This window comes from Epinephelus lanceolatus, chromosome 16 (genome assembly GCF_041903045.1).
Source record: "Epinephelus lanceolatus isolate andai-2023 chromosome 16, ASM4190304v1, whole genome shotgun sequence".
NCBI classification, from domain to species: Eukaryota; Metazoa; Chordata; class Actinopteri; order Perciformes; family Serranidae; genus Epinephelus; species Epinephelus lanceolatus.
The window spans coordinates 11,012,291-11,038,024 of NC_135749.1; the positions used below are offsets into that span (position 1 = coordinate 11,012,291).

General features: G+C 43.0%; 3 protein-coding genes across 8 annotated transcripts; 2 read left to right on the forward strand and 1 right to left on the reverse strand.

The window, feature by feature from the left end:
- Positions 1 to 662: 662 nt before the first annotated feature.
- LOC117263862 (sodium-dependent neutral amino acid transporter B(0)AT1-like) lies at positions 663 to 11,719 on the forward strand. 6 transcript variants are annotated; one of them, XR_013493592.1, is made up of 14 exons: positions 725 to 1,117; positions 4,027 to 4,167; positions 4,253 to 4,390; positions 5,317 to 5,498; positions 5,581 to 5,691; positions 5,779 to 5,891; positions 5,987 to 6,115; positions 7,075 to 7,231; positions 7,703 to 7,907; positions 8,015 to 8,174; positions 8,398 to 8,560; positions 8,729 to 8,923; positions 10,565 to 11,358; positions 11,462 to 11,719. XR_013493592.1 is itself a non-coding variant. In XM_078175727.1 (13 exons), the coding sequence occupies exons 1-13, from the start codon at positions 919 to 921 to the stop codon at positions 11,163 to 11,165; spliced, it is 1,812 nt and encodes a 603-aa protein (XP_078031853.1). In that variant the 5' UTR covers positions 726 to 918; the 3' UTR covers positions 11,166 to 11,719. The 6 variants fall into 6 exon arrangements, 3 of the variants coding, with proteins under 3 accessions (XP_033493447.1, XP_078031853.1, XP_033493448.1); XR_013493591.1 differs by having other exon boundaries at positions 10,565 to 11,719; XM_078175727.1 differs by having other exon boundaries at positions 726 to 1,117; positions 8,729 to 8,834; positions 11,158 to 11,719.
- Positions 11,720 to 13,411: 1,692 nt separating this feature from the next.
- On the forward strand, positions 13,412 to 19,793 carry LOC144467416 (coagulation factor XI-like). Its single transcript, XM_078175998.1, has 3 exons — positions 13,412 to 13,423; positions 17,240 to 17,385; positions 19,431 to 19,793. Exons 1-3 carry the CDS (start codon positions 13,412 to 13,414, stop codon positions 19,570 to 19,572), a joined length of 300 nt encoding a protein of 99 aa, XP_078032124.1. The 3' UTR covers positions 19,573 to 19,793.
- Positions 19,794 to 21,217: 1,424 nt separating this feature from the next.
- Positions 21,218 to 25,618, reverse strand: heyl (hes related family bHLH transcription factor with YRPW motif like). The gene is made up of 5 exons (XM_033636645.2): positions 25,061 to 25,618; positions 22,868 to 22,934; positions 22,695 to 22,778; positions 22,517 to 22,598; positions 21,218 to 22,341 (listed from the first exon to the last, which is right to left on the reverse strand). Exons 1-5 carry the CDS (start codon positions 25,138 to 25,140, stop codon positions 21,653 to 21,655), a joined length of 1,002 nt encoding a protein of 333 aa, XP_033492536.1. The 5' UTR covers positions 25,141 to 25,618; the 3' UTR covers positions 21,218 to 21,652.
- Positions 25,619 to 25,734: the final 116 nt, after the last annotated feature.

Below are 25,734 nucleotides of genomic sequence, written 5' to 3' on the forward strand. Positions count from 1 at the left end.
CTGATATGTTTTAGTGCTGAATCCCAATCAAAGCTGGAAATAAATCAGCAAACGTAGTTGACACATGGCAAGGACTAAACTTTTGGGGGCCTTTGGAGTTCTGGGGCCCTGTGGCAGTTGTTCACTTTGCCCATTTGGTAATCCAGCTGCGGGTATGCCATCTGCAAATAAAGAATTAGTTATTCCCATTACACAATACAATCTATTACCACAATGATTAATATTAAGAAGAAAAAAAAGCATGTCCATCTCAATAGTACAACAGATGGTAAAGCGTGAATAGTAAGTGGACTGATGCACAAGACCTTCACACATTAATTATTAACAATGGCCAGGGCAACTGCAGATGACGCCGTGCTATTATCTCTGAAAGAGTTCATGAATTCAAAGGAATCTCTCTCTCCTGTTACAACTCTCCTCAGTGAGTAACTGAATTAGCCATACAGTTAGAGGCAGTTTGACACTCCTCACATATGGTGATTTCCCTTCATGATATTCTTGTGAGCAGGAACCCGTTCTCATTGTCATCGTCAATGCCTGCGCCTCGCTGAATTCTGCAATGGTTATCTGCCCCATTATCAGCCTCAGGGCCACACAACAATATGACTATGGGAGAGCGACTTTCAAGTTGGACAAAAGGTGGAGTGCTTCCTTAAGCATTTCAATCGTACGATATTCTTGCCGTGACTACCATGCCATTGTTTTATTTGTTTAATGTTTGATTAAACTGAATGACTGGTAGTCTTGAATGGTGGCATAAAAAACATAAATGCAGAGTATGCATTGGCTAATCTGTGGATTGCATCTGATAAAGTAAAAGACCATAAACGTGCTTCAACGTTGCAGAGAGGATACACTAAGCCCTCACTTTGACTTCCAAGACTGACAGTGTAACATCTCAGCTTCAGCAGGGTCGCCATGAGACTGGTAATTCCTAACCCAGGACTGGATGACAGGATCCCTTCCTATGAGGAGCTGGAAAAGATGGAGGAGGATGAGGCTGGGGACAGGCCCAAGTGGGACAACAAAGCTCAGTACATTTTAACCTGTGTGGGCTTCTGCATTGGGATTGGTAATGTGTGGCGGTTCCCTTACTTGTGCCAAAGTCATGGAGGAGGTAAGCTCAGGTGAAAACAGTAAAGGAACATTATATGATTATGGACCATGTATTCTTGAATGATTGTTTGAAAAGTGTGTTTGAGGTACAAAGGACTACTGTGTCTTTGGTTTCCTGGAGGGACTTACTGTAGCAGTGTGGAGCGAGTTTGAAAGGGCATGAGATACCTGAGCTGAGAAACCTTTCACTTTCAATACAATCACCTGCCCTTTGTACATATATATTTGTGTTTCTCGTCAAAAGTGGCCGTCTTAAAGGGGAACACCACCTAAGATAAGATATGTTATTTCCATGGCCAAGGAAAGTGTAATCAATACTTATGAACAGGAGCTCCTCTCTCGCAGGGGACAAATGGCACCCTAATATGCACAGATATGCAAAACTTCAGGGGTCTTTCAGTTTAGCTTGATTGCAGTTCCAGCGGTGAGTGAATGTGGCAAGAGCAGGCAGGCAATACTTGAAAGCGGTCTGAGAGTCGTGGACTGTACCATTAGTGCAGGGGAGTCTTTTGTGAGGTCAGATGTAGCTAGCAGAACCAGGAGAATTGAGGGATGCAGGACTGGTGTTGCACCATGCAGCCACAGAGCCGAGCAGGTGGGAACCAGGAAGGGGGCAGGCAGGAATCAGAGTCACAGACAGAAGGCAGAGGTAATTACCAGAGCAGAGACAACGGACGCAGGTCAGGAACAAGCAGGGTCGGTACTGGGGAATCAAGTCACAAGTGAATGCTGGAATTGGAATCTGGCAATGAGGTGGGCGTGGCTGGCTTGCAGGGTGCAGGTGAGTGGAAATTTACCAGTAGCAAGTGAGGGGGAGAAGCAGACTGTGACACTAAGGATTATTCTAACACCTTATGTGTAACAGAGTGGATATAATATTGACAAAATCAGTACTGCAGTATTTCAGTGTCCCTTCTCCTGACCTCGCTTATGTTGGAAAAATGATCCCATTAAATGGCCAGTAGTGAAATACTTTGATATTTACAGCTATTTGATCAAATCACCACGTAAGATCATCATGTAACAAAGATCAAAACCAGGCCTTGCAAAACTTAGTTAGCCTCAAGCCTCAGGATCCCACAGTTTCCCCCTCTTTGTTTGTAAATGGATGTTTGGATATAGTTTTGCTGTAGTTAAATGACAAAAACCAGTACAAAGAAACATAAACACAGCAACACAGAGACAGAAACTGTATACACATGTAGCATTGGTAAGCAGCCAGTTTAGCATTTAGCATTCTTATTTTAACAAGGTACCGTCTACACACAGATTAGCAGTTATATTAACAGTACAAAGGAAAACTTTATGCCCTTTGAGGCCCAGCAAAGATGTTGCAGGTACAAGCAAACGACCCACCTAACTCTGCCTGCCAGCTACAGTACAGGCCAAAAGTTTGGACACACCTTCTCATTCAATGCGTTTTCTTTATTTTCATGACTATTTACATTGTAGATTCTCACTGAAGGCATCAAAACTATGAATGAACACATGTGGAGTTATGTACTTAACAAAAAAAGGTGAAATAACTGAAAACATGTTTTATATTCTAGTTTCTTCAAAATAGCCACCCTTTGCTCTGATTACTGCTTTGCACACTCTTGGCATTCTCTCCATGAACTTCAAGAGGTAGTCACCTGAAATGGTTTCCACTTCACAGGTGTGCCTTATCAGGGTTAATTAGTGGAATTTCTTGCTTTATCAATGGGGTTGGGACCATCAGTTGTGTTGTGCAGAAGTCAGGTTAATACACAGCCGACAGCCCTATTGGACAACTGTTAAAATTCATATTATGGCAAGAACCAATCAGCTAACTAAAGAAAAACGAGTGGTCATCATTACTTTAAGAAATGAAGGTCAGTCAGTCCAAGAAACACAAGGAATGGACATTAGACCAGTGGAAATCTGTGCTTTGGTCTGATGAGTCCAAATTTGAGATCTTTGGTTCCAACCGCCGTGTCTTTGTGAGACGCAGAAAAGGTGAACGGATGGATTCCACATGCCTGGTTCCCACTGTGAAGCATGGAGGAGGAGGTGTGATGGTGTGGGGGTGTTTTGCTGGTGACACTGTTGGGGATTTATTCAAAATTGAAGGCACACTGAACCAGCATGGCTACCACAGCATCCTGCAGCGACATGCCATCCCATCCGGTTTGCGTTTAGTTGGACGATCATTTATTTTTCAACAGGACAATGACCCCAAACACACCTCCAGGCTGTGTAAGGGCTATTTGACCAAGAAGGAGAGTGATGGAGTGCTGCGGCAGATGACCTGGCCTCCACAGTCACTGGACCTGAACCCAATCGAGATGGTTTGGGGTGAGCTGGACCGCAGAGTGAAGGCAAAGGGGCCAACAAGTGCTAAACACCTCTGGGAACTCCTTCAAGACTGTTGGAAAACCATTTCAGGTGACTACCTCTTGAAGCTCATGGAGAGAATGCCAAGAGTGTGCAAAGCAGTAATCAGAGCAAAGGGTGGCTATTTTGAAGAAACTAGAATATAAAACATGTTTTCAGTTATTTCACCTTTTTTTGTTAAGTACATAACTCCACATGTGTTCATTCATAGTTTTGATGCCTTCAGTGAGAATCTAGTAGTATTCTAGTGAGAATAGTCATGAAAATAAAGAAAACGCATTGAATGAGAAGGTGTGTCCAAACTTTTGGCCTGTACTGTACCTGCAGGGGGAAACCACAGCAGAGCAAGAAAGGCAATCATGGGGTCATCACAAGGGTTATAAATGTTAGTTTGTTCACAGGCAGGGGCCCTGTGGGACTGCTTTACAGCCCAAAACATTATCAACATCCAAGCTTTTATAAGCTGCATAATCATGTTGATATTTAGGATGATGAAAAGACCTATGAATATCTTTAATGCACTATGTATAACTATTCTACTCATACATTTTTCAGGTGCTTTTTTGATCCCCTACCTGATCCTGCTGGTGGTGGAAGGGCTGCCCCTCCTGCTGCTGGAGTTTGCCATCGGCCAGCGTCTCAGGAAAGGCAGCGTGGGGGTGTGGAGGGCCATCAACCCCTATCTGACTGGTATTGGTAAGTAAAGTAGGCTCTGGAATAATTTGTCCAAAGCAGATGTGAAACAAAGAAAGTAACATTAGTTAATGATTCTGTCCCTCAGGTATAGCCTCCATGCTGGTGTCCTTACTAATTGGACTTTACTACAACACCTTAATAGCCTGGATCCTGTGGTATCTCTTCAATTCCTTTCAAGCCCCGCTGCCTTGGACCCAGTGTCCTCTCAATGACAATGGCACAGGTATTTGAATATACACACAAAGATGCTCATTAAGCACCCATATATACCGATCAGCCAAAACATTAAAACCACTGACAGGTGAAAAGAACAGCATTGATCATCTTGTTACAATGCCATGTTCTGTTGGGAAAACGTGGGGTCTGACATTCATGTGGATGCCATCTGGCAGGCTCTACCCCCATTTACACCAGTGCAGGCCAGGTAACCCCCCTGATGGCAACAGTACTACCAATAGCAGTTGCCCTCCAGCAGGACAGTGCCCCGTGCCACACAGCAAAAACTTGAATGGCCCGAGGAAGGTGACAAAGAGCTCAAGGTGTCAGCCTGGCCTCCAAATTCTCCAGATCCCAATCTGATCAAACATTTGTGGGATGTGCTAATACTCCACCTCACAACTGAAAGGACTCAAAAGATCTGAAACTAACGCCCTGGTGTAAGACACCACCCAGAGGTCCTGTGTCCATGCCTTGACAGGTTAGAGCCAAATCTGGTCCAAGGAGCACCAACTGTGAATTGGGGGTACCTCTGGGGCACCAGCACACCCCTCAAATGTCCGGTCAGATTGGGATCTTGGGTATTTGGAGGCAAAGTCGACACCTTGAGTTCCTTGTCCCATTCCTGGGGTCATTCCTGAGCAGTTTTTGTGGGGTAGCATGGCGCATTGTCTTGCTGGGGGGGCAATGCCATCGACAAGCGCTACTGGCATGAGGGGAGTTTATTTTGTCTGCAATGGTGTTTGTGTGGGTGGAGCACGTTAAGTAGCATCCACATGAATGCCAGGACCCAAGGTTTCCCAGCAGAACACTGCACTGTAACAGGATGATCCATGTTACTCACTTCACCCGTCAGTGGTTTTAATGTTTTGGCTGATCGGTGTATTACTTAAGATTAAAACACGTAAAGATAACTGTTTCTTTCCCCTTCAGGATTTGTATCAGAGTGTCAACGGAGCTCCACTGTGGATTACTTTTATTACCGAGTGACTCTGAATACCTCAGCTTCTATAGCTGACTCTGGAGGAATCCACTGGCCTGTAGTACTCTGCCTGCTCGCAGCCTGGACAGTCATGTGTGTCTGCTACATACGGGGGATTGGCACCTCAGGCAAGGTTTGTTAGACCCTCACACAAACGATATGCTTTCTCGAATCACCACTGTCAACATTCTTTTCTTTTCTTTTCTTTTCTTCAGGCAGTATATGTTACAGCCATTCTACCTTACATAGTGCTGGCCATCTTCCTCATCCGGGGACTGACTCTTAAAGGTGCCCTGAGTGGATTACAGTTTCTCTTCACACCAGACGTATGTTTCAAATTGATATCATAAAAAAAGCCAATTATATGTCTGTTAAAACAAAGCCAAATCACACTGTATGCCTCACTCTTGCAGGTTAATGAGTTGAAAAAACCAACAACTTGGCTGGACGCAGGTGCCCAGGTCTTTTATGCCTTCAGCTTAGCCTGGGGAGGCCTCATCTCCTTCTCAAGCTACAACCCTGTTCAGTAAGAGACATTTCAAGAAGGCCTGTCACCTAAAGATTGTAGCCATTCTCAGACGTGATGTGTCCTGAATCTTTTGTCTTTTTTCCACTCCCAAGCAACAACTGCAAGCAAGATGCTATGATCCTGACAGCCATAACTGGCCTCACCTCCATCTATGCTGCCACAGTCACCTACACCATCATTGGCTTCAGGGCAACAGAGAAATACGACATCTGTATCAGTGAGTGAGTAGTCACAGGATGTGAGCTTCAGTGTTTTTGGAACAGAGTAGTCCTAAAAGTACATCACTATCACTCACATGCTTATATGTAAGATGAACAGCATCATTCCTCCTGGGAGGGTATTTGCCAAACTGATGGTCCTTTAAAGGCCCAGACACATAAAACATAAAGAACTAGTGGTGACAAAAGCTGACTGTTGCACTTCATGTCGTCTGTGTCTTGGCCAAAAAGTTAACACATTGCGAAGACCACAGCCAACGGCCAACTAGCACGTATGCTCTGCACCTGCATGAGAAGACATAACTTGCCCTACAAAGGGGAAACTGGAAGACTGACAGGACGAATTCAAGATGCTAGGTAGCTCATTAGCACATGGACAACACAACCTCTTGTTGAAAGAATGAAGGACATCCAAACTGAAACATCTCAGTGACTATGGACTGCCATTAAATTTTGTATAGATATTCGCGGCCTCCAATGAGTGATCCAAAATAACTTTGGTGATCGGCTGATTTTTATTTTACAGTGCGACAATTACATTGACATATGTGGCTTAAGAGAAATGTCTTGACAACTATTGGGTGTTACATTTGGTGCAGTTCATGTTCCCCACAAGATGAACTTAATGTGGTGTGTATATATGACTAGCACAGCTGTAGACTGAGATAACAAAGTTTATCCGTACTAAGACATAACTTTGGAAAGAACCATGTTTTCGGCCAAAGCCAGACGACTAAAGCCTCATAAACTTCATTAAAGGATGTATTTTTGCAATGAATTTAGTCATACTAGGAAGTAGTGTCTTTAAAATGGACGTAAGAAATGATTGCAGCAACCAATTAATTACTTTTTCAATGTGCATATGAGTGTGTGACTATTGAGACTTTAGAAATTGAAATTCATCCCTTCATTTAAATTCCAGTGATGTAAAGTTATTGATCACTGACATATTGTCTCCCTAGTAACATCAGGATATTATCAAATGCATTTGACCTTCCTGAAGACAGCATCACTGCAAGCAACTACCAGGAAGCCTTGGATTATTTCAACATCTCCTCACCTGGTATTGTTCTTGGATTGGACATCAAACCCTGTGAAATGAGAAAACTTCTCAGTGAGGTGACCATATCAATAAATATCAAATTCCAACAGTTTGTATGATATCTTACGAAAATGCACATACAGTGGTTTTTACGATATCTAACGAATTAGCGTCCCATGAATGGCCCAAATTTCTTTACGTACTTAACATAAAGTTACATACTGAGGGTAAGTTATGTTTAAGGAAAGAACCGTGGTGACAACATTCCTTAAAATGACTCAAAGTTCACTTGGTTTCACATGGAACACAAACACAGGTCTCCTTGGGAAAGTCCTGTGTTTGTTTGACCCATCCACCACCCAAACCTGTTTTCTTGCAGACTTTTGTTCCTTAAACTACTCCCGTCTTTACTCCTGCCAGCACATTACTCACTTGATTGCAGCCTTCTCGCTTATGTGGGTTATACACAAATAACATGAGTTATATACGAATTGTGGTGCATTAATTTTGCTCGACCTGCATTGTGATTAATGTTTGTGTTTGTGCAGGGAGTGGAGGGAACAGGTCTTGCCTTCATTGTGTTCACAGAAGCCATCACCAAGATGCCTGGTTCTCCAGCCTGGTCTGTCCTCTTCTTCATCATGCTTCTCTGCTTGGGAATCTCAACCTTGTTTGGCAACATTGAAGGGGTGGTGGTTCCACTAAAAGACCTTAATGTTTTACCGAAAACATGGCCACAAGAAGCACTGACTGGTATTGTGTTTTGGAATTACAACAATCTGCACATTGGCTTTGCAACTCTAGATGAATTATATTATTCTTGTTTTAACATCGTCACCTTCTTTTCGTATTTGTTTCAGGAGTAACCTGTGCTGTCGCCTTCATCATCACTCTCCTGTTTGCTCAGCAGTCAGGGTTTTATTGGGTAACTCTCTTCGACAACTTTGCTGGATCTGTCCCACTTCTGACCATTGGATTTTTTGAGATGATAGCTGTTGTGTACATCTACGGCATAGACAGGTTAGTGCTTATTCAAACTATTTTAGCTACATATTTTCTGTCTGTGTGTGCGTTCTTATTTATCTTGATATCTGCTGCAAAATAACCATACCGTTTCAGTAGCACCATGATGTGTCAGTTGTTGAGCAAAATCTCATGGTAATGGCTGATCTATTTAAGTGCAGTGTAAAAGAGATGACTTTATGACATAATACAAAACTTATTAAACTCTCTTGTGTGGCAGGTTCAATGAGGACATAAAATTCATGGTCGGACATAAGCCCTCCATCCTCTGGCAGATTTCATGGAGGTTCATCAGTCCTCTCATCGTTCTGGTTATCTTAGTTTTCTACCTGGTGACACAGGTTCAAGAGGAGCTCACTTACTTAGTCTGGGATCCCACTTCTGTAAGTATATAATCTCATAACCATCATCTGCATTCATTTTTATTTGATATTTCTGATCTCAGCGTCAGCATCCATCCTTTGCAACCTGTCATCAGTATTACCCACACCTCAACAAAGTTTGGACAGTCATTGCATACAGTGCTAATCATACTCTTCTGTGGTTTACAGGCGGAGTTCCCGTCTCTGGCATCAGTAACGTACCCTTCATGGATCAATGGGGTCATCTTTCTTTTGGCAGGAGTGCCCAGTCTGGCAGTGCCTGTGTATGCATTATGTAGGCTGATCTTTGTTCGCTGCAAGAAAAAATAAAATCCAGTTCAAGAAGTAACCAAATTTCTCAAATAAAGTCAAAACTAAATGTATTACAGTCAGGTCCATAATTATTTGGACAATGATACAGTTGTCATCATTTTGGCTCTGTACACCACCACAATGGGTTTTAAATGAAACAATGAATACCTGCTTAAAGTGCAAACTCTCAGCTTTCATTTAAGGCTTTTTTCAAAAATGTAGTATGAACCGTGTAGGAATTACAACCATTTCTTCACACAGTCCCCCAACTTTAAGGGCTCACAAGTATTTGGACAAACTAACATAATCATCAATTAAACAGTCAGTTTTAATACTTGGTTGCAAATCCTTTACAGTCAATGACTGCCTGAAGTGTTGGACACATAGGCATCATCAGATGCTGGGTTTCTTCCCTGGTGATGCTCTGCCAGCCCTTTACTGTAGCCGTCTGCACTTCCTGCTTGTGTTTTGGGTGTTTTGCCCTCAATTTTGGCTTCAGCAAGAGAAACGCTTGCTCAATTGGATTCAGGTCAGATGATATGACTTGGCCATTGCAGAACATTCCACTTCTTTGCCTTAAAAATGTCTTTGGTTGCTTTTGCAGTATGCTTCAGGTCATTGTCCAACTGCACTGTGAAGCATCGTCCAATGAGTTTTGAAGCATTTAGTTGAATCTGAGCAGATAATGGTGCCCCAAACACTTCAGCTTTCATCCTGCTGCTCTTCTCAGCAGTCACATCATCAATAAATACAAGAGAACCAGTTCCACTGGCAGCCATACATGGCCATGACATAACAGTACCTCCACCATGCTTCACTGATGAGGTGGTGTGCTTTGGATCATGAGCAGTTCCTTCCCTTCTTCCTTCTCTTGTCTTCCCATCATTCTGGTAGTTGATCTTTGTTTTATCTGTCCATAGTATGCTGTTCCACAACTGTACAGGCTTTTTAGATGGTTTTTGACAAACTCTAATCTGGCCTTCCATTTTCAAGGCTAACCAATGGTTTGCATCTTGTGATAAACCCTCTGTATTTATTCTAGTGAAGTCTTGTCTTGCTTACAAGAGCAGCAGGATGAAAGCTGAAGTGTTTGGGGCACCATTATCTGCTCAGATTCAACCAAATGCTTCAAAACTCATTGGACGATGCTTCACAGTGCAGTTGGACATTGACCTGAAGCATATTGCAAAAGCAACCAAAGACATTTTTAAGGCAAAGAAGTGGAATGTTCTGCAATGGCCAAGTCATATCATCTGACCTGAATCCAACTGAGCATGCGTTTCTCTTGCTGAAGCCAAAACTGAGGGCAAAATACCCAAAACACAAGCAGGAAGTGCAGACGGCTACAGTAAAGGGCTGGCAGAGCATCACCAGGGAAGAAACCCAGCATCTGATGATGCCTATGTGTCCAACACTTCAGGCAGTCATTGACTGTAAAGGATTTGCAACCAAGTATTAAAACTGACTGTTTAATTGATGATTATGTTAGTTTGTCCAAATACTTATGAGCCCTTAAAGTTGGGGGACTGTGTGAAGAAATGGTTGTAATTCCTACACAGTTCATACTACATTTTTGAAAAAAGCCTTAAATGAAAGCTGAGAGTCTGCACTTTAAGCAGGTATTCATTGTTTCATTTAAAACCCATTGTGGTGGTGTACAGAGCCAAAATGACGACAACTGTATCATTGTCCAAATAATTATGGACCTGACTGTATATCTTTCTTTAAATACAAAAACAAAATATACTGACTAAATTCCACTATTTTATATATGTATATACATATATATATATATATATATACATATATATATATATATATATATATATATATATATATATATAGTATATAAACACTGTCTTTGTGGTATGTTTAAGAGCAAGTTTTAATATGGACGATGACATAACACTGTGCATATGTTTGTATTTGTCTCTTTGGTGTTTCCTCACAATGCATTACAAATATTTCGATGGACAAAAGATGTAGAACAACAAATTGGCCAAAAGAGGGAGGCCTCATGTTGCTAAAATATAAAGGCACTAGATTCAACAGAGCACAACACATGGAGTAGGCAAGATGCCCAGATATAAGGATGTTTATGGGTTATACACACACACACACACACACACACACACACACAAAACCCTCTGTGCGGAGTTTGCATGTTCTTCCCGTGTCAGTGTGGGTTTCCTCTGGGTACTCCGAGCTTCCTCCCACAGTCCAAAGACATGCAGGTTAACTGGTGGCTCTAAATTGTCTGTAGGTGTAAATGTGAGTGTGAATGGTTGTCTCTCTCTATGTGTCAGCCCTGTGATAATCTGGTGACCAAGGTCCAAGGTGTACCCTGCCTCTCACCCAATGTCAGCTGGGATAGGCTCCAGCCCCTGCTTCTCTCTCTCACCTGCTACTGGTAAATTTCCATTCACCTGCACCCTGCAAGCCAGCCACGCCCCCCTTATCAAGACAACTCCTCTAACCTGCCTCCACAGCTGCAGCTCATCAGCCTGGTATAAAAGTCTCTCCAGCACACACGCTCTTTGCCAGATTGTGTTTCAACCTCATGCAAGACTTTCCAGTACTCCTTACCTGCCTACGTCATCTGTTTCCCAGTAAACTCACCGACTTACCGGCCTTCTGTCCCTCACCACAAGTTCTGCTTCAGTGTCTCTGGTTTCCATCTGCTTGTGGCTGTGTGGTGTTTTCCTGCCACAACGTTTCAGCAGGAGTGCTTTCACCTACCTGTCTGCCCCAGAACCCAGAGACTGTGTGTGGGCTCGGAGCCCGAAGAATGAACTTTTAAATGAATATCTTCGTCGGCTCAAGTTTCTGTTTATTCTGTGTTCAAATAAAGGTCATTACCAACGGTCACCAAGTGCTGCATTTGGGTTCAGTCACATTCGTTACATAAGTGTATGTATATATGTAGTAACTAATCATAACCCTAAGAGAAACTGCTTTGGTGTTTTTCAATAAGAGCGGAGATGAACTTATCAGTATCTTATAATGGTCTAATTATATCTGTAAATCTATGTTTTCTCTTAGTTATGTCAACAACTGATGCAAGTTAGCATTAACATAAATACATAAATAAAATCTACTACTACCAGGCATCACTATTAACACAATACATCTTTCTGCCACAACACCACAAGGTCAGTGTTTTTTTGTCTCCTCTTCAGATTTAAATGTGCATTCATCTGCAAAAAAAAAAAGGAAAATATGAATTGAATAAGTGAAACAACCATCATGATGGTTTATTGACTGCATATGAATGGCTAACTTTAGGTCGGTGTAAAACTCAAACAACATCACCAGGTTATCCATTAATCTTGAGTCCAGTCACATTTTAAACAACAGGGAGGTTTAAATTGTTTCCACTTCCTTATATGTGTCTTGATTTCCTCAAGAACTTGATTAACTTCTTCAACAGTAAAATCTATATCTGTGGCTTACAGCTGCACCTGAGAGGGCATTAGAGCATTAAGGATTCATTTCCCCCTCATCAATCAACAACCAACAGGATTTTAGGAATTCTTGCAAACTTATCAAAAAGGAAGAAAATAACTCTGCACCTCCTCAAGCTGATCCAGGGACAGTAATTTTCAGGTCTCCCCAGAGAGACATTCACAGAGTTGTCGCTATACTACCTGTGCTGTGTTGTGTTGTGTTGGGTAATTGTCCTGTTGGAAAGTAGACACACTATGTTACACACACACACTGATTACATGTACATTCCTCTTTGTCTTGTGGTGTGTGTGGTGCTATGGAAAATGGGAAATTCAATGTTAAAATCATCTTACTAACTGAAAAGTGACTTGCAATTTAACCCAAAACACTATGAAATTTTGCAGTGATGTTTCAGGTGAAATGATAAAATAACCACAGTAACACAATATAAAGCAAATATTCAAATTAATATTTACACAAAAACTTTTCTTTCATTACAAAGTGATTGTCATGTAACTCAGGCTGGATGAACCAACGGGGTAAACAGTAACACCTAGTGGCTGTTTTCAAACATGACAGCAGAGCACCAATGACGCTGCAGTTATTTTGCACCACTCAATTAACCACAGATGTCAGACTGAACATTACCTTAACTTGGTAATTTGACACTTTGTGCGACTATAAAACCTTAGACACTAGCATAACTCAAAATACAGTCCACTGTGTTAAGTTAATCATGAACAAAGACAAGAATGCATACAGCACACCCAGTTAAAAATGAATGCAGTCTAAACAACCTGCTCATTTATGCCAGTGATTATTGACAACATCCATAATTAATAAACTTCTCTTAGTTGTGTCCTTATGTTTTTTCACAGCAGGTCAGGGCTGTGCAGAGTTTGTTTCCAACCATCACTACACGAGTCAACAATCAGTCACACAGATAGTTCAGATGTACAAATGTGGGGACTGAACAGCCCTTTGGTCAGTTTGCAGTTGCAGACTTCTTTGACTGTGCTTTAAGAATCTTTACTGGCTTCTACACTGAGAAAATGAGAATGTGTTTCATTTTAGAGGGCCTGCTCCGCCTCTGTGGGGTCTCAATTGGTCAAGATGATCGTCAAAGTAATGCTTAACCATTGGTGCAACATGCAACACCTCTATTCTTAGGTAGATATCATACAAGCACATGCTCTGTGTTGTTATGCATGCTTGTTGTGGCTGCCGATGTGCAACCACACAAGTAATTATCTAAACGTGTTTCTTTTTCCATTTCTTTAGAATGTTGTCCAGAGCTTCAGGAGAACGTGAATTTGTATGGAGAAGACATAACATCTCTCTACTCCCGTGATGTAGAACATTGTCAGCAGCTGTCTCTTATTTGCCTTTGTACGGCCTGACCAGAGTGACGACAACAGGTGTGTTACTAAAAATACACACTGAAAATAGAAAATAAAGCTTATATCTGTAAAATTTGATCATAAAAACAAAATCACACCCACTGTGGTTATCAGATACAATTGTAGGTCTGTGTTTTTTTCCTACTTCCAGTTATACACCCCTGAAAGTTACTTATCAGCTTCAAATATGGGTGTATTGAATATTTAATTGTTCAGAATAACTAGGACTGTTTTAAAATGAGGATAAAAGACCTGACTTTGGCTATGTTTCAACTTTATGATAAAAACATGTCTGGACCACTTTTTTTTTACATGAAGTTCAAAGTTCAAGTCCTGGTCAAAAATGATGCTGAGGTTTCTGGCTGAGGGTTTTACAAGAAGTGTTAAATTGCCAAGGCTTTCCAAAATTAGTTTTCTTGTTGTGGATGGACCTATAACAATGACAATGGATTTTGACTGATTGAGTTGGAGAAAATTGTCTGACATCCAGTATTTTATTTCTGTGATACAGTTGTGGAGGGCTGCTATATTAGACTGATCACCGGGCTTGACTGGGATGTACAACTGTGTGTCGTCTGCATAACGATGAAAATGGATGTTATACTTACGGATGATGTCACCTAGAGGGAGCATGTAAATGGAAAAGATAATAGGGCCCAGGATCAACCCCTGGGGGACACCATAGGAGACATCAGTGGGGGAAGAAACAGAGCCAGCTATAGATACTGAAGAGTATCTGTTAAAAAGGTAAGACCTGAACCAATTCAGGGCCATGTCAGTGATTCCTGCCCACTTCTCTAACCTGTCAATTAAAATGTCATGGTCTACCGTGTCAAATGCAGCGCTAAGGTCCAAGAGAACTAAAATGGAACACTCACTGGCATCTTGAGTCAACAGGAGATCATTGCAAACTTTAAGGAGAGCTGATTCTGTGCTATGAAGTGATCAAAAGCCGGGCTGGAATTTTTCGAATAAGTTATTGACTGATAGATGATTTTTTAATTGTTTGAATACAGTTTTTTTCTAGGATCTTTGATTAAAAAAGGGAGCTTTGAGACTGGTCTGTAGTTGTTCAGAATGGATGGGTCTAGATTGGGTGTTTTGAGCATTAGGCAAGTTAAGTTACTTTGGTTAGATTTAGGAAAAGAAACATGATGACAATGTATCTTAAAATAACCCAAAGTTCACTTTGTTATACACAGTTATGCACAATGGTCTCCTGGGGAAAAGTCCTGTGTTGTTTGACCATTTACCACCCCAACCTGCCTCTATATGTGGACTTTATGTCTTTATACTACTTTCTTCTTTACTCCTGGCAGCACATTTGTCATATGATTGCAGCCTTCACAATTTGTTGAAAAATTGCTGGCTCTCAATTCATTATATACTAATTGTGGTGCGTTACTTTTGGTAGGTATACAGTGCATGAAAACAGCCTGTACAAGCTGGAAGTGTACAGGGCTGTCGCTACCGGACAGGCAAACTAGGCAATGCGTCACGCAAATTAAGACCATGTTCCGCATGATTGGTTGCCACCTGCGCTAGCATTGTTGGAGTACCGTAGTACTACGGTACCTCACGGTACCACTACTGTGGGATAAGTTCAAAGTCCAATCGCAAGAGGGTGAGTGTCCATGCGCCGTCCAATAATGGCGCGTGGTGGTCACCTGGCACTCAATATCAATATAACAAATCATTCAGGAGCACGCTGTGCCAGTACAGGCGAATCCTGCCGGTTGTGGGTTGAACGGGGGTCACAGACGTTGTATTCTTGTCAAATATGGCTTAAGATAAGGGCTTACCAGCGACGGAGAAGTCCGACTCCAGGTCCAATAATTTCCTCTTTGTTGATTTCATGACTGCCCAGTAGTACCTGGATAACCGAGCCGCGGCGGCACACAGGTATGTAACGTGTCAGAGGAGAAACGAGCCATTCACATTTCTCTCTTTGTGGCAGGTAATGGTCCACAAACCTCATCACACTTTAGGGACTGTTCTTTACATATGAAGGGACTGTTCTTTACTTGTCAGGAAGGAGGGTGGCTGGTTGATTTTTATTTTATTTATTTATTTTATTTTGATCCCCTCTATGTTAATCACTTATTGATGCTGTTTTTGAAGTATGAATAAGTCAATAAGTAATTTATTCCATTGAAATATCATTGATGTATTATAGAAAAGTGATTTATCTTTTTATAAATGACAAAAGGCACATCTGCCTCATTTTTGCTGTGGTATCCTGATACTACTCAGAACCATGATACTTTCACTGGTATCGTACTGTGGGTTCCAATTTTGGTACCGTGAGAAGTCTCTGATGACTAAAATTTGCGCTGGCGGCAGGTGTCCCACATTGTCCCTCACAAACTTACTCCTTGTCCCACATTTGGTCCCACATTTGGTTTATTGGGACCTGGTCACCCTAGAGGCGGGGGGGGGGCTCCAAGGTGCCTCTTGCCTAGGGCCCCCAGAGTGTCTTGAAACAGCCCTGGAAGTGTAGGGTGGGGTTTGAAAGAAGTGGGCATTTACTTGTTGCCTGGGAACCAGACGGATCTGTGAACTAATTTTTTATTACCTCTGGCAGATGAATCTGGTCCACTCAGCTTTGGAGAGATTTCAAGCAATCGTGTGTCTAATATGGGGTGTTTCTGAGAGGATGACATCATGCAGTCATGCAGCAACAACTTGTTTATGCAAAATAGTAGATAGCATAATTTTTAGCTCACACACCCTCATGCTGGGGGCACTACAGTGAGCTTACGCCATTAAGGCGTTTTCGAAAATAATCAAGATGGCTGTAGTCAATGTGGAACTTTATGTTGAAACCGCTATTGCGTCAGATGGCAACACTCACTCACTGCCACACTGATGCTTCCATCACAGCTGCATCCTGTAGTCCATTTATATCTGTCTGTCACTCAGAACAACGTTACGTTTCATTGCTACAATTGTTGTCAGCCTATTCATTTGCAGGGGTTGCAATGTGTTTTGATTTAGACCAAAGGTGAATACAGTCTGAAAACAAAGTTAATCTTCTTTTCTTTCATTTTTTTTGTGTGTGAATTTGACTGCTGGACAGTTTGCTGTTTGTTTGCCCCACACAATCTGTTCCAGCTGTACAGTATGTTAGCTGTACGCTAGCTAGCAGCAGACGCACCAACTGTGACTGTTTTCCTGTGTCTGTGTTCAGTTCAGCTCTGAATGATCTTAAAACACACCAGAAATGTTCTTTATGTTATTTCCCTTCAATCTTTCTTCCTCTTTTTGCTTCTCTGTACATTTCTTTTCACAAGTTCACGTTTCACGTCAAATTGCATTTTTACATTGAATTTGTATGTAATCATGACACCTCTAAAATTTGCTTTGCCTTTAGTCTGAACACTCAGTAATTAAAGATACTTTCAAGTTGCATTCTGGGAGATTTTCTCAAACCCTTCACCCCAGACCCAAGTAGGCAAACAACCATTTTAAATAAGTTCAGTGGCTACACAGTGGTTGGTGGTGACAGTTTCCTTTACTCTGTTTGTCTCCCAGACCCTAGGTGTACCACGACGTGGACTTCCCAGGGGCAAACTACGAGAACTTGTTCACAGCAGAGTATGAGGTGTGTCAGAGAGTCTACACTCATGACCCCTCCTGTCAGTTTTTTACCTTTTTCAATGGAAACTTTACATTGGCAGAATACAGGTAAGAGAGGACTTACTTTAAACAATATTTTAAACAATATTGTCTTTTTAATTTCATTGTGCACCACCATGTTTCTACAGAAGCCCAGAATGGACATTCGCTCCCATTATAAACCTTCTGAATAATAAACACTGAGGGAATTCTAACCAGGAGAAGTTTAAGGTGGTTGCAGTCTGCAGTCCTCACTGCTAGATGCAGGGCCGTCGCAACCAGACAGGCAAACTAGGCAATTGCCTAGGGCCCCGAGCTGAAAGGGGGCCCCCAGAGACGGCTGACATTGGTCCATATCAATGACAATATGATGGAACCCCTATAGACACTGCAACAATGACAACATGTTAGAATCCCCCCTAATGGGGCCCCCTACTAGCTGCTGCTTGCAAGTGGTTAAGTAGGTTGACCAGACGTCCCGCATTGTGTGGGACTGCACAGCATTTCTGTCTCTTTTCACACATCACGTAAATTGAGACCATGTTCCACATGATTGGTTGCCACCTGCGCTAGCATTGTTGGAGTACCGTAGTACTATGGTACCTCATGGTACCACTACTGTGGGATAAGTTCAAACTCCAATTGCAAGAGGGTGAGGGTCCATGCGCCGTCCAATAACGGCGCGCGCTGGCCACCTGGCACTCAATATGCTGCTGCGGTGGTTTGTATCCAGTGACATTTCAGGTATTAGCTGAGCTATTGAGTATCTTTAAGCAGTGAAAGTTATTATTTATTTCTTTTTACTCGTAGGTTAGATTTGTTTATATATGCTACAGTGATTTGTTTTCCACAGAGCTCTATGGTGCAAGCATTTTACTCGCGTTTATGACTAAAAATAGTTTTGCGCAAGCAAAACAAATCATTCAGGAGCATGCTGTGCGAGTACAAGTTTCAGCCAGCAGCAGAAACGAAAGGTGAATCCCGCCAGTTGTGGGTTGAACGGGGGTCACAGACGCCGTATTCCTGTCAAATACGGTGCAAGATGGGCTTACCGGCGACGGAGAAGTCCGGCTCCAGGTCCAATAATTTCCTCTTTGTTGATTTCATGACTGCCCAGAAATACCTGAACAGCTGAGCCGTGGCAGCACACAGGTATGTGATGTGTCAGAGGAGAAACGAGCAGTTCACATTTCTCTCTTCGTGGCAGGTAACGGCCCACAAACTTCACTGCACTTTAGGGACAGTTTTACTTATGAAGGTACTGTTCTTTACTTGTCAGGGGAGGAGGGTGGCTGGTTGATTTTTATTTCATTTATTTATTTTATTTTGCAAGGTGCCTCTTGCCTGGGCCCCCAGAGTGTCTTGAAACAGCCCTGGCTAGATACCACTAAATCTGCCTAAATCATATACTGTACACTGTTCCTTTAAGCTCAAACCCTTCACAGTGATCCACAGAAATGTACTTTTATTTTGAATTGTGTTGGTTAACTTTTGCAAGTCACAGCTCAGTAGACGACTGACACCTGTTGACTCTAACACCAGTTTAGAATTAATAATTAACAGGGTGCGATGATGGTGTGCATACCAGTATTATTTCTTCTTCTGTTTGTAGATACAAGTGCCATCTTAAATTCAGCATGCCGGTGCCAAAGGCTGAGGCAAAGGATGGTTTAGTGTGCAGATTCTCACACAAAATACACATAACTCAACAGTATGACACAAGTACACAAACTCTTATAATAAAGCTCATTGGTCAATGAAGCATCTTGCAGGCTGCGTACACTCTTGGGTTCTGTAGTTTGGCCACTAACAGCAGTCTAACCCTGTACCTCTCTGCTAACAGACTGGATTAGAGACTGGAGTAGATTTCTGGGGTTCTGACATTGCCAAATTGCTGACGAAAGGTGCAAAGGCGTGCCAAAGGACATGTACTGAGGATCCCAACTGCCAGTTCTTCACGTATGACACTAAGTGTTTTTCATGGTTTGGTAGCAGGTATGTCTGTGTCATATGCATGCATGCGATGATGCACAAGCAAACTTAAATATTGTCAAACAGAAACACAGAATTGATCATGACACATAATAAACGATGCTGTTTATTTTATGTTGGAGGCGCATATGCCATCTCAAGCATTTAATCGCCATGCCTGCTCCTCCTAAAGTTACCAAACTGTCCAATGTTGTGTCTGGATTCTCCCCGAGGAACTGTGTGAACATGGCTCTAGAAACACACACACAGACAGAAACTGTATAACTTGAGTTATGTATGATCCAGTAAAAGGTTCAGCACTGCTGCATGAATAAGTTTATTTACACATCAGAAGAGAAATATCTCTCATTTCCTGATTTCAGACACTTTTTTCTCTTATTTCTGCCTCCTCCCTGCATCTTTTCCTCTCTCAGCTTGAACCGCTACGTCGGTCTGCGCCGCACACCCTCGCCTCACGTACACACTCACACACGCGCACACTTCCCTCCTTCTTTCTCCATCGTTCCCTCCCCTCCTTCCTCTCTTCTCCCTCCAGCCTCCCCTCCCCCGTGGGAAACCCAGTGCAGTGTGACTGTGGTTGTCCTTCCTGGAAGCTGTGGTGGTGACTCTGGCTCCTCCACTCAGAGGCTAGAATAGTGCCAGCCAGCCTGTGTGTGTCTATGTTTGTGTGTCGTCTGTGTGCCTGTGTGTGTGCACGCATGCACCCTCCACAAACATTCCACCACCGTACCGTCCGTCCGACCGCCGGCCAGCCTCGCACGAGAGCCACGCCGCCACCGCGGTTCAGTCCTGACGCCAGCCCTGAAGACTCACATTACACACACACACACACACACACACACATACATACAAGACGTGTGTGCACACAGCACCACATAAACAAAACACTAAGGGAGGCACAAACACATACACTCACACATGGGGCAGCGAGCACATGAGACTGGCCTAAGCACACACTAGCACACTCACTCAAATAAACAATATGCACTTTGCGGAACACACACATTTTTGGACCACAGACCACAGACATTGCATCCTGAAGTAGATCAAAGCGTTCTCCAGCAGTAAACACACACAGGGCTCTTCTCTGCTCTCTCATCCCCGCGGAGCCGTTTTGGTGAAGCACGACACAATTATGCTGATCTTCTTGAGAAACAACTCGTTGCAACTGTCATTCATCATTGTTTAGAGGGTTTCTCGCTCACCCTCTATGTGCTGGCTGACTCTCGGTGATTCACACCATTTCTCTTTCTGTCCTCTTAAACCTTCACAATCCCTCTCATCTCTCCTTAACCCCGTCTCCTGCCTCCCTCCCACCCTGTTATTGAACGTCTACGCCAAATCAGTCACCCAACCACAGCCCTTCAGATCTTTTTCTTTGTTTTCCCCTCTCTTGGTCTCTCCATCCCTCCCTCTCGCCCTCGTCTTTACTGTCTGTCCATTGTTGAGGAGACAGTGGCGCAGACAAACAGGGAGAGAAGATATCCGCTGGTGTACCACAAGATTGGAGAGAAAGAATGGCAGAGAGACAGCAGAGGAGAGGAAGATACATAGACTGATATGAGGGTAAAGTTAATTACAGGGGACTGCCAATTAGAGGGCAAAGTGATGGGTCTGTTTGCCTCGCCGCGGCATCCCAAAAACATCACCAGCTCCCACCATGTTTATCCTCTGCAGCCACAAGACCACAGCTCCCATCAGCCATCACTGGAGACAGCTTAGATACAGAGGGGGTTACGGCTGGAGAACATGCAGGCAGTGTTTGCAGACATGGCTAATATGGATAAGTGGGTAACATGTAACTTTCTGCCATTCCTGTTCCATTTGTATTGATAGCAGATAGGTAAGATAAGTATGTGTTGCCATTTGATTTTACAGTCAGAAAAAACACACAGAGGAAAACATGGACAAAGGTAAAGGCACTTAGTCTTTATAGATATTTTTGTCAAACATTCTTCAGACTGGAAAATGTAATCAAATGTATAAATGTTTTGGGGAAAAAAACAAATATCACAGTTAAAAGATCAGTAAAGACTCAACATCACTGCTGAGCATTTTATATATGGCTCTGTTGGGCACTGTGTACGTGTGTATTTGTCAAGCAAGATCTTCAATTTTATTCATATCCTGTATTCTTTCACATTCCTTCATTGCTCCATTATATATGATTGATTGTGATTATCTGAAACTTCACCCACAGTCTGATATGGCTTTTAGAGTCCCTCAAAACCAAAGACAGTCATCAAAGGTTCAATACGTCTCTCTCCAACGGTTTCATATTTGCTACATGGTGCACATGGGAGCTCCATGTACACTGTACAGAGTTCATTTGGAAAACCAGAGCTCAGAAAGCTCCGATCTCAGTCCCCCATCCCTGGGCCGACTTGGCTGGTCCGCTCAAGCCCCTGCGCTGGGCTGTGGGAGACCCCAGAGGTGCGAAGGGCCTGAAAGAGACTTGCAGTGGGGCAGAAGATGATGAAGTAGAAGAGGAGGAGGAGGAGGTAGAAGGAGAGGAAGAGGAAGGGGTGGGGAGGGGAAGAGGCGAGGCCCTGGTCGCGCTGTGAGGGGACGGCTGAGTGGGTCTGGATGGGGCTAGGGCCGGGGACGCTGCGAGGGAGGGCAACCTGTGGACTGTGGCCAGAGCTGTGGGCGCAAGAAGCGGTGGTACACCCTGCTGGCAGCCAGCCAGGGGGCCGAGGCGGAGGGAGGCGGGCGGCGGATAGCTCCCCAGCAAGGCCAGATCCCTTCGCCCACTGGGGAACGAAGGTGAGGAGGAGGCCGGTGAGGTGGGGGAGATCTGAGGGAAGGACGCCCACGGCCAGGGAGGAAAAGGCAGGGCGGAGGCTGGGGGCGACTGCAGGAGAAGGGGGTCTAGCTCACTTGCACAGTGGGAAAGGTGGGAGACAAGGCGGGCTCCAATAGGGTCTGGCGACTCCCCATCAAGGGAGCTGAGGTACCGCACCACCTCTCCAACGCACTCTCTAAAGCCCAAGGTCCTGTAGTCAACTGCCAGAGCCCTCGCATCAAAGTAACCTGAGAGAAAAAATGAGAGCTTAGTCATACAATGAATAATACTCATGGAATGCGGTTGGTCATAAAAAATATAACTGTGCATGCTGTGTGCTTTATCTCTTGTCCAAAACACTATTTTCCAGCATTATTCCGACAAAGTGAATTGTTTTGCAAGCAACAAACTCAGCAGTCTCACCTTTTCCCCCCATGGCATGCAGGAGTTTGAGGTGATCCACGGTCATCTGCAGGATTTCCGCTTTCTCCAGCTTGGATGAACCCTGCAGGTGAAAAGAGCAACATTTTACTCATCAGATTTTATGAAGCTGCTTTCTGTTGTTTAAGTAGTAATCACTTGTGGATTTACGAGGAGTCACCTGTTTCTCAAAAGCACTGGGCACCAGCCTCCTGAGCTCTGACAGGCTGTGGTTGATCCGGTCTCTGCGCCTCTTCTCTATGATCTAGACAGCAGGAAGAGCAGAGGGACAGTCAGGGCCAACCAGAGCGACAGGACTAAAAAGATTAGGATCCAAGGCTGTAATCCACTCACCCCTCTTCTCTTCTTTCGGGCCAGAATCTGCGAGGCGCTGCCAGGAGACATGGACCCAGTGACTGGGCTGTACCATGGAGATAGAGGGAGAGAGAAATAAGAAAGAGAGAGATGGCATTGGCACAGAGAGAAACATGTTAACTTTGATTCCACTGCATATTGTTATTATTACTCTTCTTAATATGACACAGAGGCAGGATGGCACATCAGCTCCCTTCAATCTAATTTTCTTTTTGGGCACAGAGCAGCATAGAAGTGCCCGGGAGAGGAGGGAAGACGAGATTGTTTTTGGTTTAATGCGTTTCTGGACATTAGTCTCAGTGAAATGACATGCTGTTCTCCTTTCCATCTGAGCGAAAGCACTTTTAGAAAGATGATTATATAGCTTCGGGGCGATGCTCTCGCTCGCATGGGGCTCCAGCATGCAGCATGGGATCTGCTCCTCCTGAGTACAGTCACTCAATATGGATTGTGTTTGTTTGTGAACTCTCATCTTACAGGGCCTGAAAGAGCCTGACAGCTTGGAGTTCCCTTCAAACTGCCCCACCAAAGACTCGCTGCGTTTCTATTAGATTTTAACATGAGGGCTGCCAATTTAGCTGTGTGTTTTTGTTTAGGTTTATGTTTGATGGGGCTGACTTAAAAAGGCGGCACTGTCTTCTGTTTGCACGTCACATGGCAATTTGATTTATCCAAACTGTCTTTAGCGTTGCTGGCTCACTTGGTTCTCGTGATGTAACCAGAGTTGCTGTGAATCTGTTTTTATATGTTGTTGATGCACTGTTACAGATACACTCCGATGAATGCTTTCTTTAATCCACATTTCTGCATTTCCAGAAGAGGAATTTGATTAATTTGCCTAAAAAGCAAATTGGTACGATGACTTGTGAAGAGTGTGTGCAGTGTTTGGAGTCATTTTAATGCTTATCAGATATTGTTCTGCATTACTGAAATAAGTCATACATAATAGGCTGCAGTTACAGGGCTCGGCATTGTAGGTCACATTTGCATTTAAAGTTTTAAAGGATATTTTTTTCAATCAAACAAAAATAATTTTAGTTTTTCATATAATTCCATATATTTAACTATATATATATGTATAATGAAAAAAACTATTATTAACTGTGTGAATTTGTGACACACACATTTCCTGCATATATAACCTTAATACAACAAAACTGAAATTAATAATCTTCTTTTATTCTTTTAAAATTTCAGTTTTTTAAAAGTGAATTAAATCTTAAATACAGCAAAATGTTTGTATGTCATATACTTAAATATATTAAAAATAATTTCACTGTACTCACTCGCACACACGTGCCTCAAATTTTCCTACAAAATGCTACGAACTCTTCAGTTCGTGGGGAGTTGTCCCTCGTCTCTGTTGCCTCGTCTTAATTTGACAGTTCTGTTTTTCTGCTTTATGCGACATCAGAGTTCCTGAACTGGAAAGGACTGAAAACTTAATATTGCCACATTACAGTAATTTACAGTTATTTACAAAATTAAAAATATTTGGTGAATAAATTGTGAATCTATGAATCTATGTATTTGTTCTGAAGATATTTTCTATATGAAGTGGATTTATTTTCAAACGATACAGTGTCAGAAAATCTCGCTAAAGATGTCAGCCGTTATTTTAACCTATATTTATCGCATGTCATGCATGCAGTGATGATTACCAACTTCTGTATTTACTCACATGGACAAGTAAAAGAAGCAAACATGACGCTGTTTCATTTACAGGGGAATGCAGTGAATATATATTTTGGTGATGATGGGAGATTTGCTGCCAGAGGCCTGAATATCAACTTTAAAATGACAGCTCAGCTTTTTTGAAAGGCAATTTTCTGAAATATATTTTCAGAAAAAGGAAATAGAAATAATGTTGGAGCTGAATGCAGAAAACTTTTAAGAGTAGGAGTAACTATTTTTTAACATCATTGCTTTATGAACAACATCCGCCTCTGAGACTTAAAAACCAAAACTTTTCCTGCAGTTTTTCAACTTGTCTGCAGTTCCATGCGTGACAGCATTTTGGTGTCAAAATGCTTGTAAAGCCCACAGTTTACAGCCAAGTACATTCAGAGCAAATTTGTTTTCAGCTTCTAATTTCAGCTGTATGTAATTTCCCTTTAAAGCGTGATTTGAGGGCATGTTTAACAACCTCAGGTGTGGTTGGTGGATGCTCACCAATAGCTGTCTTCTTGTCCCACGTCAATAAACTCGTCTGTGTCCGAGTCTGGGGAGCTGTAGTCGTGTGGTCTCTTCATGTCTGTGCCCCTTCCTCACTGGCTAGACTGACGGGTAGATGACAGATGATGTATTTGGGTGATCCTGTCGACCGCTCTCTCTGCTGTGTGGAGGCAAAACGCTGAAGACGGTCTCCCCTGTAGAAGAAGCACTCACCCTGTGTGCCCCTCACTGTCTGTTCCTCCTGCGCTGGTACTTATAAAAGCCTTGTTGTCCTTAGTTACTTCTTGTCACTTGTGTTTTTTGTTGTTGTTTCTTCATGTGTCTTCTGTCGTCTCCTCTGTGAGTCAGCGGTGTCACTCTATCGACCCCCAAGGGCCCATGACAACTAAGAAAATTCACAAGCTGCCTTAGTCTTTTACTCTATCACTGGCATCCAATCATAGTCTCTCACTCGCTCTCTCTGTTATTTCTCTCCTGGCTCCCTCTCTCTGTCACAGCCACCCAATGACAAAATAGGACTTTGGCAGTTGGGGCAGGGTTGCCAGTTTTGGCTCCCCCGCCTCTTCTCCCTGTCCCTCCTCCCTGCCTTTAATCTGGCCTTCCTCAGCTTGTCACCCTCCTTCCCTCCCTCCCCACCCCGCCAAGCCCCATCTTTCCACCCCTTTGCTCAG

Coding starts and splice junctions, on each gene's coding strand:
- LOC117263862 (XM_033637556.2), top strand. CDS start 919: ATGAGACTGGTAATTCCTAACCCAGGACTGGATGACAGGATCCCTTCC. Junction 6,116..7,074: donor TACGACATCTGTATCAGTGA/GTGAGTAGTCAC, acceptor TTGTCTCCCTAG/TAACATCAGGATATTATCAA. Junction 8,175..8,397: donor TACATCTACGGCATAGACAG/GTTAGTGCTTAT, acceptor CTTGTGTGGCAG/GTTCAATGAGGACATAAAAT.
- LOC144467416 (XM_078175998.1), top strand. Junction 17,386..19,430: donor TTTACATTGGCAGAATACAG/GTAAGAGAGGAC, acceptor TTTATGTTGGAG/GCGCATATGCCATCTCAAGC.
- heyl (XM_033636645.2), bottom strand. CDS start 25,140: ATGAAGAGACCACACGACTACAGCTCCCCAGACTCGGACACAGACGAG. Junction 22,935..25,060: donor GGACAAGAAGACAGCTATTG/GTGAGCATCCAC, acceptor TCCATGGTACAG/CCCAGTCACTGGGTCCATGT. Junction 22,342..22,516: donor GCATGCCATGGGGGGAAAAG/GTGAGACTGCTG, acceptor TTTTTCTCTCAG/GTTACTTTGATGCGAGGGCT.